Here is a 13026-nt window from a genome sequence, read left to right as displayed (position 1 = left end):
CTGGATCTCTCACTAAAGTCTTCTCTAACACACCAACCTAATTTCAAAGGATTGATATGTTGTCAGTAAAATTTGGTGTGCCAATAAAATCTATAAACATAATAAAGAACTTATACTAACACAGTAACTTTTACTTGTAACAAACCATTCTATATGTAAAAAAAGATTTTTTTTTTTTTAAAACATGTGCAAATTTTGTAAAAAATTCAAATTCCAATACACTGTTAATTTTAATTTTCAAAACATGTTTTCAAGGAAATTATCTCGTAGGTACTCTAATTTAAAACAACAATCTTTTACAAACTCAATAATAAATTTTAAAAACAAATATCCTTAATTTTAAAATATCGATTGTTGATAATAATAAAATGTGACGTTCTCGTTAGTAAATTTAAAGATAAATATTTTTATTTTTTTAATGACATGATCATTGATAATTATTAATTGCTTTGTAACTTTAAATTAGAATACATAGTTATGAACTCTCTCGAAAATATGTTTTGAGAATTAAAATAAACAGATTAACGAATTCGGAATTTCATCTTATTCAGCAAAAGGAAATGTTAATTTTGCCTTCTGTAGAAAGTAACTTTTAATAATTATTTTTTACAGGATTAGTGTGTTGGTAGTACAAGTTGGTGTGTCAAAATAATATCTCAAAATAATATCATTTGTATCTATCACAGTTCTCGTCCGTTCTAAACAAGAAATCCTTTTGTGGGGCCCGCCTATAAATGTAGCATCGCTTTAGACTACGTGTAAAAAATTTAGGTTAAAAAATGAACCGACCAGTAGAAGTAGACATTTCCCACACGATACGTGTTTTTATTGACCTTTACATCATCCAGTCATCTCACAACACGTGTAAACACGCGCTTCGAGGGACATTATCTTTTTCTCTCTATCTTTATTTTATTTTTATTCTCTTAGGAAATGATAACGCCAGCACCACCCACAACCAACCTTTCTTCTTTCCCAAGCAAACACTTCTTTATCTTCGAGTTTTCGCATAAAAAGATGGAGCTGTCAATGAATCGGATAAAACCCAAAATCCGATAACTTCGGATCTAGAACGAGATCTGGGTCCGGTAGAATTATCCAGACTATTGTCAAAATCATATTAATTGAATTCCTTATGAGATGAATTTTATTTTTCCAAGTGGTTTGACAACTGGTGTGACCTCAAGTTGTAACCTCACATCACACTTCTTGACATGAAAGTGGATAGGAACCATAAATTCTTTTTCACGCGTGTCTCAATGAATAGCACTAATAGATACCCATATGGTTACCATATGCTTTCATGTCAAGAAGTTTCCAGATGTTACTTCAGCACTAATCCAATTTTTCTTGATATAAATCTTCTAGTTTATTATTTAGTTGGGGTGGTTGCTAAGTGAGCTTTACTTGAGATTTTCCTTAATATAAAATTGGCAAAATTAAGTTGAATGTCCCTCCAAAATCTTAATTTTAATTTTATTTTAATTTTAGCAATTTAAATTTTTGAAAGGTATTTAAAATAAGAGTTGTACTTGAGATATTGAAAAAAACATGTATGACTCTCGTACACTTTCACATCAAGGTGAGTGATATGAGATTCAATCTTGAGGTCACTTCAGCATTATTCTTTAAATAAACCCAATATTTTAAAGTTAATTCGTCAACAAAAAGGAATGTCAACATTGCGCTTAATCTAATCTTGCATTTGTAGGAAGCAAATGTACCAACTTCATAGACGTATTACTAACTATCCATTATTTTTGTTGAAAAGTTATTAATTTATTTTTTAAGCAAATAAGATTAGTGATTAATAATTAGTAGGTAAATGTGGGTTTTGAACTTACGAATAATGTTGAAGTGACCTCAGGCTGGAATCTCATATCACACTTCTTAACGTGAAAGTATATAAGAACCATAGATACTTTCATCAAGATACGAGTGAAAATGAATCTATAATTTATATCCACTTTCAAATCAAGAAGTAAGATATGAAATTCCAACCTAAGGTCACTCTAGCACAACTCTGAATTTAATTCATAGCATTAAGAATTAACACCCATAAGCTTTAATGAGTATTAACACTTGCAAGTCAATATTTTACCTTTGTTAATTTAATTTGATACGTAATATTTTTAAATGTTGGTAGAGATTTATTGACAAGAAGTTCAAGATGATGTGTTTTGTTATATAGATTAGAGTTTGCGTATGCCTACAATACAAGTATCATCTTTGAGGTTAACGAGATAAAAGAGAAAAAATAATAAAGTTGGATAGCTATTATTTAGAAAGGGGAAAGAAGAGAAAATACAATGAAGTTGTAGCGTTAATATTAAAAAGGAAGACAATAAGAAATGGAATAAAAGACAGGGGTATTTTTGAAAATAAAAAAAAATATAAAAGAAGTAAAATCTATTATCAAGATTCATTGTTTATGGAGAATAAATCTTGAAGGAGTGAGATCCATCATTGTATTTTATTATATATATACTAGAATTTGACTATGCCTATTACATGGATGGACATCCTTTTTAGGGTTAGGGGGATAAAAAAAATAAAATTAACAAAGTTAGAAAGGTATTTAATGTTACATAGTTAAAAAATAAAAATAAAAATAAAAATATAGTTGAAGAGATATTATTAAGAAAGTAGAAGAAGAGGAAAAACAATAAAATAAGTTAAATACGAAAGATAGTAAAAATAGAAACTATTATTAAAAATGGATAAAAGAGAAAGATAGTAAAATTGTAGGGATATTATTAAAAGGAGGTAAAAATTGAAGGATAATAAAATTGGATGGATATTATAAAAAATGGGAGGGGAGAGGAGATGAAAGGAAAGACAATACATTTGAAAAATAGGTAAATGAGGAAAAATAGTAAAATTGAAGGGATATTATTGAAAATAAAGGAGGAGGATGAGAGGAAAGACAATACAATTGAAAAGATTAGGACGAAATGGAGTGTGTATTGTGTATTGTGTAGTGTGGACTCCACTCCATAACTTTAACGGGAGGGGACGTTTATCCCCATAATTGTAGTTGGAGAGTGACTTAAAATTGTGTTTTATTATATAAATATAATATATAGAAAATATGTTTTAGTTGGATCAATCAATCGACTGTATAAGATGAGGACATATTATCATTTAAAATATATTTTCTTGAAATAATAAAATCAAGGGGTATCTTTAATTTTTTGAAAAATTCATGTGTTACACTATACGGGAAAGATAATACATCCAAAGCTTAAAAAAAGTTTAAAGTATTGGAAATACCTCACTCTTTAATATACTCAAATTTTTTAATGACAATTGCTCAATTACGACGACTTGTGAAGATAGATGAAAAAATTGAGAACGATACATTCATAATTTCAAGGATTTAGAGATAACTTTCCATTTATTTAATGATTTTTATCGAGGAACGTTGAATTAAGATCAATATGTTCATAATTTTAAAAACTTAATCATAATGTTTGATTTGAATGTACATTTCGTAATATAACACACATATTTTAGATATTTTGGAAATTTCATGTGATGTCAAACTTGAATTTTTTCCTTTTTTTTTTAAAATGATGAAATAAAATCCTCGACGACAATAATTTATTTTAATTTTCAACTAAGTTGGATATCAATAGGATAAGAACATTATATATATTTGAACATAATTGGATCTATCATTTGAATTGGTCTTCTAGATCCAATTTGATCGAGTATTAAATTCTGATCCAATCTGATTCGATTGGTAAAAAAATATATAGAATATAGATATACATCTTATATTAATTAAAATATATCCATTTAATTTAATTGGTTGATTCAAAATCTATCGAATGAATTATCAAATTTGGATATTATTAGTCGTGATGGAGTGACCTCACGATTGGATCTCATATAGCACACCATCATGTAAAAGTGGATAGGAACTATAGATATTTTTTCACCAGTATCTCGAGAAAATAAATCTATGATTCTCGTACACTTTATGTGCGATGTGAGGTGTAATATTGAGGTCACTTCAGTATTATTCTAATAGAGTTCAAATCCAGGATAGTTTGACTGCAATTCTTCCTTGTCTTCAAATTTGTTTTGTAAAAGGGTAATTATGTAATTCAATTCAATACCAGGTTTGAAAAGCCAGGTTGGTATTACGAGACCGGTGGTTTTGCGAACATGACACCTAAGGCGGTATTCCCAAAACCGGATTTCGTAGATTTGTTTTAGAACTTTTATTACCACACCAACTTTTATTATTACCTTCCCAACTATGCATAGTCTTGGGATGTCGATAGCAAAAGTTTGTGTGGCAATAGAATCTCTCTTTTTTAATCTCCTTTTTTCCGATAGTGGCCAAAACCGCCTCTTGCCTGTCTATAAAAGCCACTCATCCTCTCAACGAAACTCCATCCCAATTTTCATGAGTCATCCTTCTCTAATATTTCGTTTTCTATATTTCTCTCTCTATGGGCATAGCTGTCCTCCCCTCTCAAGATTGCCTCAAAGGGCGATTTCCGCCCAAAACCCTAATAACCTCCTCTCCTCCGAAACAAGGTAGAAACCCTAATACGATTAGATCTGGTCGAAGAAAGCGAAGCTCTTCAGCGATCCGTAAGTCTGGAGAGGATCGATGCACAACATCGGTTGTAAAATTTCCTGCGAAGAATCTTGTTATAGGCCAAGTTACGATCCTGAAGCGAGGAGAGGAGTTGAAGACGCCTACGAAGGATCTAAGATCAGAGAAATTCGACGAGGAGAAGAAAAAAGAAGAGATCCAAGATGAAGATCAGGTCGTGTATTCGCCTGATCGGTCGGATCCGGAGCCTGATATGGTTCCCAAGCAGATCTGTCTCATAGATCTCAGATCTGTTGATGAGGTCTTCTTCGCAGGATCGCCTTTCATGGCTTCTCCACCTCCAAGTTCTGTTCCTTTACCAGCCTTTTTTACCAAAAAAGATGTTTCGAAACCCAGAAATAACGATGCGGCAACGAAGGATCTTTGCCGTTTGCTCCATCTTGATCTGGCTTGATGGACGGTTCTGATGAATCGGCCCTGTACTAGTTGGATTTTGTGGTATGATGGACGGAACCTATGATCTGTCACCTACTTTCCCCTGTTAGTAGCTCCGTTACTTGGTCTTCCTCTATTTTTTCAACAGGAAGATCAATTCATGGGAGCGATGAAGAAATCGTTCTACTTTTTAAAGCGTCGAAGATTATATTTCGGTGCTTGTTAAAAAAAAATAGGTAGTCTTACTTCTCATTTAGAGATCTAGGGTTAAGGTTTCATGTACAGTTGCAAGTAGTACAGATTTGTGTGACCTAGTTAGGCTATTGTACCATTTAGAAGAATTGGTGGGGGTGCTAGTTGGGTTTAGTTGATTAGTTTCCTAGCAAGCCTTTTTTTTTTTTTTTTTTACGTGGGGGTTTATTCATGTTACCCCTTCTCTTTGGTGTAGTTTTTAAATTTTCTGTAATCGAAGTTAGATGGTATATTGGTTCTCAGAAAAGTTGCAAGTTTAGTAATTATTTATTGATTTCTCCCCTTCTTGCAAATTTGGCACTCATACGTTGTTTTACTTGTATTATTTACTAATATATTATTTTGTAATTCAAAATTGGAATTTTGTTCTTGAATGCAACACTGACGGAGGACAGATATTCTTCTTTGAATATATAATTGTTTATCTCCTTGGGTTGGTCTGTTTGTTTTGATTCAAGGAACTATCCAATTGTTTGTTTAACCAGATTCCTGCTAATAATGATCTTTAATATGATGAAGAGATCAATCCATGGTTTTAAATTTCGTTTTGGTCTCTGGATGAGTTTTCCGAAACGATTGAGTTGTCTCGTTTGAATTTGGTTTTTACTCGTCCGATACATTGACATGTCTATCTTGATCCTGGGTGATACCTCTTGGACTCGGCATAGTTTTTGAAACCATGCATACATCTGACAAACAAACTACTTAATTGGGAAACATAAGATACCTCATTTTTCTCATTCTTATATGAATACATTCTGGAATAGATGGATCTCAATTTGAGTTGATGTTTGTTTTATATTTAAGGGAGATTTTTTTAGCTCTTCAATTGCAAATGCTCAGGAGTCTTTACCATTTGTTGAGTGGAGGGAATTAGGAGAGTTGGTCGCGTGATGTTCGATCTGTGCTTCAAAATACAACTGCAATTATGTGCCACTTTTAACTTGGTGCAAGTTTCAAAATTTTCTGACTTTTGGTTCTATGAAAATCATACTTGTCTTCTTTATATACTTGTGTTACTTAGCATTTTTAATGGGTTGCTATACTTTTCAATCATTCTCTTTTGATGTCTTTGTAGACTTCTAATCTCTTGAGGGAACTATTACATTTGTTTTAGGCGCGCCATCTCACACTTGTAGTAGAGATGCTAATCAGTTGGCAGGTTGAGGTATGCTGTCCCCAAGGACCTTACATTTTTTCTTACCTTAGTAATTGTGAATTAGAACTATTTCATTCTTCTCCTCCTCTGGTGTGCTGGCTTTCTGCCTATGAATTTCAGTTGAATGATGAATAGGGTTTGTTATCACATAAATGGATATTCTAGCACATTCTACATGTTCATGTGTTTGTCCCCGTCCCCTCTCCCTATCCTCGCTTATCAGTTGGCAGGTTGAGGTATGCTGTCCCCAAGGACCTTGCATTCTTTCTTGCCTTAGTAATTGTGAATTAGAACTATTTCATTCTTCTCCTCCTTTGGTGTGCTGGCTTCTGCCTATGAATTTCAGTTGAATGATGAATAGGGTTTGTTATCACATAAATGGATATTCTAGCACATTCTCCATGTTCATGTGTTTGTACCCGTCCCCCCTTCCTCATCTCCTTGCCCTCTTAAACTGTTTCCTCTATTTTTTACGGTCTTACCAAAAAAATTGGTGCCATATTTACCACATTGAGAGGATGTTTTTACCTTGCCTTGATGAAATTGAAGTCGATACTCTTATGGCACTTCATATGATTATAGTCTATTTCCTTGTGACAGGTTAAACATTGAAATCAAGTATAAAATTCTCTTTAGTTCAAAGTGGAGACTGGTAGTCCACATTCATCATCACCACCGGGGCTGCCCTTCTCCCTGTTTCCTCCCATCTTCGGCGTTGTCCACATATGGTTTCTCTTAGAAAGTGGATTGGTCTATAAGAAATGAGGAAGAGGGAAGAAGAAAAATAAATGAGGGGAAGATGCATGCTTATCATGCATTATAGTAGCTCAAATACTGGAAATCTGAAATTACAAGAATGCCAGTAATGTTTGCCATATGAGTAGTTTGGCAAAACACATCCTCTTAATACCCTCCTTCGTCTCAAGCTGGAACATAGATGTTGGCTATGCCTAGCTTGTCCGAGGGGTTGTCTGAGGTATGGCTATCGCCAATACTTGTATCAAAAAAATCTGGTCTTCTTAAATCAGGTTCTCAAACCAATCAGTGACTGGAAAAGACCAAACGATTCAATCCCAAACTCTTTCTGGTGGAACCTTTCAAGTTTTTAGAGAAAAACCACGCGGAATGTGTTGGGTAAGCATCAAAAGAGGAGTGATAAATGTGTTGTATCTCATTGCACATATTATGCTCTAGAGTCGTGCTAGAGTGACCTGAAGATTGTACCTCATATCACACATCTTGACGTGAAAAGCATCTATGGTTCCGTACAATCTTTCTTGAGGTCACTTAAGCATTATTCTATGCTTTATGCCTATATGAAAAAAATTGTGCATCATGGAGGATTTTTCGAAATTCACATCTTAAGATCTTGTCCTAGCAATACATGGTATGCCTTTTGCTGACTGTCAATGCATATCAGCAGGCTAGATTTAAGGTATTGAATCTTCATAATTGAACCACGTGCAATTTCATGATTTAACTGCGTATCCTATGTTTTGGAGAAAATTTCTCTTATTACAGTTACCTTTCCACTTGTGGGATCTAGAGAACCTAAGCTATCTCAAAAACCTTGAGAATGATGTGAGCTGCGCATCTTGTTTGAACTAGTGAGAGAGAGAGACTGTCATCCTTGGAGACCAGCAGGAGGCTTTGGAGTGAAGTTTAATTGGAAATTTTTTAGTTTAGTTGATTCTACCAGGTATTACTATGTTAGTGTGAGTCATACCTTATTCCAGTCAAGCTAGTAAGATAACCCTCTTTATATGGTTGCCTATGTTAGATTGTTGTTTTTTCCACGAATAACTCGATAAACGATATTTCTTGAAGAGTTCTTTGCCTCACTGCACTTGTGATGATGCACAAATCCTTGCTTCTTATGGTAGGATGCCCTTGTGGGAGGAACAATTTGACACTGATCCATGGGAGGTAGATGTTGCCCTTGCTTGATTTTACTGCTGTTCAATATTTTGAGGTCAGTTATATTCAACTATGTGGTTTTTGTTCATTTTAAATTCTTTCTGCAATTTATTGAAAAAGAAAAACATGTCCTTTGTATTCAAACATTCCATGCTTATTGAGAGGATCTCTCTATATGCTTAGTTAGCTATTATTTTTCTTTGAAAGAAAAGAATGTTAGAATCTTTCAAAGAAAGTAGCTCCCTCTTCAGGAAACCCTGATTCTACTATTTCAGGGTTTATTTTTATTTCTTTTTTCTTTTTTAATATTATTTATAATGAATTTGAATGTGTATTTTTTTGAAGATTTTATTTTCTATAATTATCTTAAGCAATTGAAACGCGGTGGTTTTTGTTACGTTGTTTTACATTCACTTGGTTTCCTACGATCACTTCCTTTTCTTGATGAATTTTATACTTCTGTGTAGAATAAAATAAAATTTGATATATATTTACATTTTTCCCCCATATTTACTATGGCGGTTAGGAAGTCACCAAATTTGCAAGATTCAGGTAAAACAACAGGTTTTGTATGGTCGATCCAACATGTGCAAAGAGGTTTGATGGTGGTGCCATGGTGGAACTTTCTTATATGGTCTTGCTTCTTCATGGTATATCATTTTTCTTGTACCCCTTTGTACAGAGATGGTTCTTGAGCACTGAAAGATGGTGGATGGAGATTTGAAATTTCATTAAAAGCCCAGTTTTGAAATGATCCAATCCAATGTCACGAACCAAGACACCGTTTGGGTTGGGTTAAGTTCCTCCAATGCAAGTTTCTTTTGGTCTCTATTTGGTTTGGCAACCTGAATCAGATTGTAGAAATATGGGACTTCAAATTGTGATTTATTGATCACCTTCTATTGATTTTATATACTAGTTTGCATTTATGTAGTATTCATGCTTGTGGTAACTGAAGAATAAAATTATAGGGACTGTTACAATAGCTAGTTAGCTAATATGAATTTTGAATTTGGAAATTCAGATATATCTAAGAAACTCTTTACCTTGAAACTAAAGTTGGTTATTGTCAAAAAGAAATTGGCCCCATGATTCGGATACATGGGACTCCACTAAGCGATCAAAGGCGATTCCTTTGTGGGTTGTTTGCTTAAGAGATGGTGTGTCACGTTAAGATCCTTGTTGAGAGAGCCTCTAGAGGGTTTGGCTACCACATTTGAGAGCTGTTTTACATTGATCCTCTTCTTCTGAGATATATTAAAAGAAAATGACACTATCGTCACGACGACTGAAATCATCCACCCCTGCCCTTGACCTTAAGATTGACTCCATTCATACTTCCAAACCTAACCAAACCTGAGGATCCTGATAGGAATTTTGGTAGTACTGAGTTTTTTTTGGTAGAAAAATTAAAAGTTTCTTACAAGAATAAGGTGGGGTCGAATAGCATAATTTACCTCAGGTTGGAAGGCTCTAAGAAGATGTTAAATATAAGATGGGGCGTCTTAAATATTCAACAAAATGATACCCAACACACATAACAATGATCGAGTAGTTTTGACTTTTGAGTCCAGTTTTTGTAGATAAGTGGACTTCATTTCAGCAACATATAAGAATTTCCCTATTGGGTTGTTTAAAAGCAAGGATTCCATTTATTTTATAAAAATTACAAAAGTCCCTTGGGATAAATCTATTTAATGACCCTGTAAATATGAAATCCTCGTCAGGAATTTTTCTTGAGACAAGTATTCATGAGATATGTGTTATAAGGCTACAGATAAATCGTGACCCACCAATATGTGTTGTAGACCCACCAAAAGTTCGTTACTCGAATTATAACTAAAACATGATGCCAATGTTGATTAACGTACGCTCAACAAAGGATGTGTAATAGGGCTTCCGCTCCCCGACAACCTTGTCGGGCTTTTGTTTATCAACCGAAATGCCAAGTACAAAGATCAAATCCACGTATATGAGTACATCGTAAACCCACGTATATGAGTACATCCTAAACCCGTAAATAAAAAAGAAAGAAAGAAATAAGATGGGGTGAACCTTCTAAACCCTTCATGCTATACAAAGTGAGTGTGTGGAGTGGAGGCTTATGTAGAAAAACTTGTCATTAAATTGGGAGGAATCAAAAGATTTGGTATATCAGATTTTACTATTTGTCAAATCTTTTTATATTAAATTCCGTTTTGATTGAAGCAAGTTGAACAAAATATGTAATATGAGTTTCTTCTTTTTCAGTTTTTACATCTTTATGGGTTTTCTTTGAATCTGGATTGTCTGCACTTCGCACCTCAAATCTTGTCACAGAGATACCAAAGAATCTTTTTTTTTTTCTTCTAATGCATTTAATGTATGGGTGCATGTGCATGGAATCCGGACTAAAAAAAAACTCATTAGTTATTACATGTTTAGTTCAATGTATGCTACAAACTCTTTTTTTCTATTGTTGTGTGGAAGTGTAACAAGAGTAAAGATAAAAAAAACAAAACGAACACATAAGATTTATGTGGTTCGGCAAATTACTTACGTCCATGGAGGAGAGAGAAAAATTCACTATCAACGATAAAGATTACAAACTCTGTCTGCAGACACAAGGAACCTCATAGAGAAAAAAAACATAAAAAGAAACTCTACTCGCTCGAAAAAACATTATATATACCCAAAAATATCTTCTCGTGGGCGCTGTCCCCGAAACACCCCAACCCCACCCCCCCTCCCCAAATGGGCTCAGTACGCATCGGGGAAGGTCCCTTTTGATTCTATACATTCACGCATTCTGTTTCACCACATAATCAACTGTAACGGATCTTAAGAAGTATTGTCCTATGCGAATCTAGATGATGGTTGATCCTCATATTGATTTTCAAAATATTGATGAGACTGTAGACCATTGTCTGATCCTATTGGAAAGATCTGTAATCATTAATAAAAATAATTAACATAAAAAACCTAAAATAATGAGAAAATAGGGGGCAACAAAATGTTGGGCTTTTCTGAATAAAAGTGTTTCAAATGAATTAAAATAGCATTTTGGACTTTTGCCTCACATTTTTGGTATAGACTATAGTCGTGAGTAATTTTGGTGAAATTTTTGTTGGAGAGTGAAACTTTTGAAAATTTCATAAAGTAGCATTATTTTCACTCTTATGTATACAAAGTATATATCGAATCATTCACCTTTTAGTCTTAGTTTAAATACAGTAGCTAGGAATGTGTCCTCACAAAAACCATCATCGCTATTATGTATAGTTTCATAGTGCATTTTGAATATTTTGAGGTGCACTTTGCACTTCTGAGTTGCTTTTTTTTGGCCGTGTAGACATGGACAAGGTAATATATAGTTCAATTTACCAAAGTTTCTATGGAATAGCACTCCAGAATTTGGGGTCTTTTAGAAGAAAAAAAGTTCATGTGAAACCATAGGTTCGGAAGGTTGAAAGAGCACATTATGCTACTCTTATGAAGAAAGTAGATGTTATTGATGGTATGCTTGTTGGGATGTTTTCCATACTCTGTAGAAATTATGTTGTACAATTTATTTATAAATTGAAAAGCTTTGTGCTGTATGTATTTTAATTTGAGTTAATCTGTTTCGTAAACTTAATGAGGTTACAATTGCATTTTCAGGTTTAATAACTTCATAGAGGTTTTAATTATTAATATGGGTGTTATGATTTGTGGAGTTCAATTATACTAGTTAATAAGGTGGTATGGTTATCAATCCAAGCGTTCCGTTGGTCATTCTCAGTACTGAGTTTGTTGGGGGATTGCAGTGGAGGCAATGTGCCCTTTGCTCGAGGGTCGATGGGTGCAAAATTGCACTTTTCTGCCAGATGTTGCTAGCCTTAATTCATTAGGGACAAGGGAATTTGGGGAAGAAATGTTGTAAAAAAAAAAAAAAAAATTTGACCTTTGAACATATAGTGTACTCGATGCGACTCATGGATTTTCCCTGGTTTAGGGTTTTCCACATAAGTCTAATGTTATGGTTGATTTTTCTTATTTATTGATTTCTTGTTCGTTCTCTTCAATTATTTCAACGATGGGCAATGATTTCCTACTGAGAGTAATTCTACCCAAACTCTAATTTTCATCATGGGATGGATTCTAAGGCTTGAAATCTATGTACATAGAGGGTAGTTGTAATTGTACTTTCGAAAATACTGATTAGTTTTCGAGTAAAGATCTAGAATGGTGTCCCGTAACTAAGGTCACGTGGCACCCCATTTGATGTCAAGTGGAATTTTTGGGACCCATTCACTGTATGGATATGTGATCCATCTCTTGGTGAACCTAAATCATAGTGTTTGATAACTTGTATTGGCTAGAACTAAGCTCTTGAAAAAGAGTTTAAATCCAACAATTAGAAATCATTCTTAAGACAATGCTATCATCAATGGATGCACATCACCAATCAAGCTGATATTTTGTGTGTAGATTCATTAAGGGATGGACCACATATCCATACGGTCAGTGGGTCACCAAAAGTGCTACGTGGCATAAACTGGGGTGCCACCCGACCTTGGTTAGGTATGGGACATCGTTCTGGATCCCTACTCTTAGATTTCTTCCATCGCTTTGTTTATGTGTAAGGATTGGAAGAGTCCAACTTTGAAGTAGGCAACCGCTTCAAAATTTGAAGGAGCCCTCTTCATTACAAGACATGTCGTATTGTGAA

General features: G+C 34.0%; 1 protein-coding gene and 1 long non-coding RNA gene across 2 annotated transcripts; both read left to right on the top strand.

The window, feature by feature from the left end:
- Positions 1-4463: 4463 nt before the first annotated feature.
- Positions 4464-5027, top strand: LOC147397321 (uncharacterized). The gene has a single exon (XM_086450198.1). The coding sequence runs from the start codon at positions 4464-4466 to the stop codon at positions 5025-5027; it is 564 nt and encodes a 187-aa protein (XP_086306324.1).
- Positions 5026-9321, top strand: LOC147397320 (uncharacterized). The gene is made up of 2 exons (XR_015181213.1): positions 5026-8391; positions 8863-9321. It is a non-coding gene; the product is annotated as an uncharacterized LOC147397320 (long non-coding RNA).
- The last annotated feature ends 3705 nt before the right edge of the window (positions 9322-13026 follow it).

Source organism: Akebia trifoliata, chromosome 8 (genome assembly GCF_017979445.1).
Source record: "Akebia trifoliata isolate Shusen 1 chromosome 8, ASM1797944v1, whole genome shotgun sequence".
Taxonomy (NCBI): Eukaryota; Viridiplantae; Streptophyta; class Magnoliopsida; order Ranunculales; family Lardizabalaceae; genus Akebia; species Akebia trifoliata.
The sequence above is the reverse complement of the archived record's forward strand: the minus strand, read 5'-3'. Positions and strand labels throughout refer to the sequence as shown.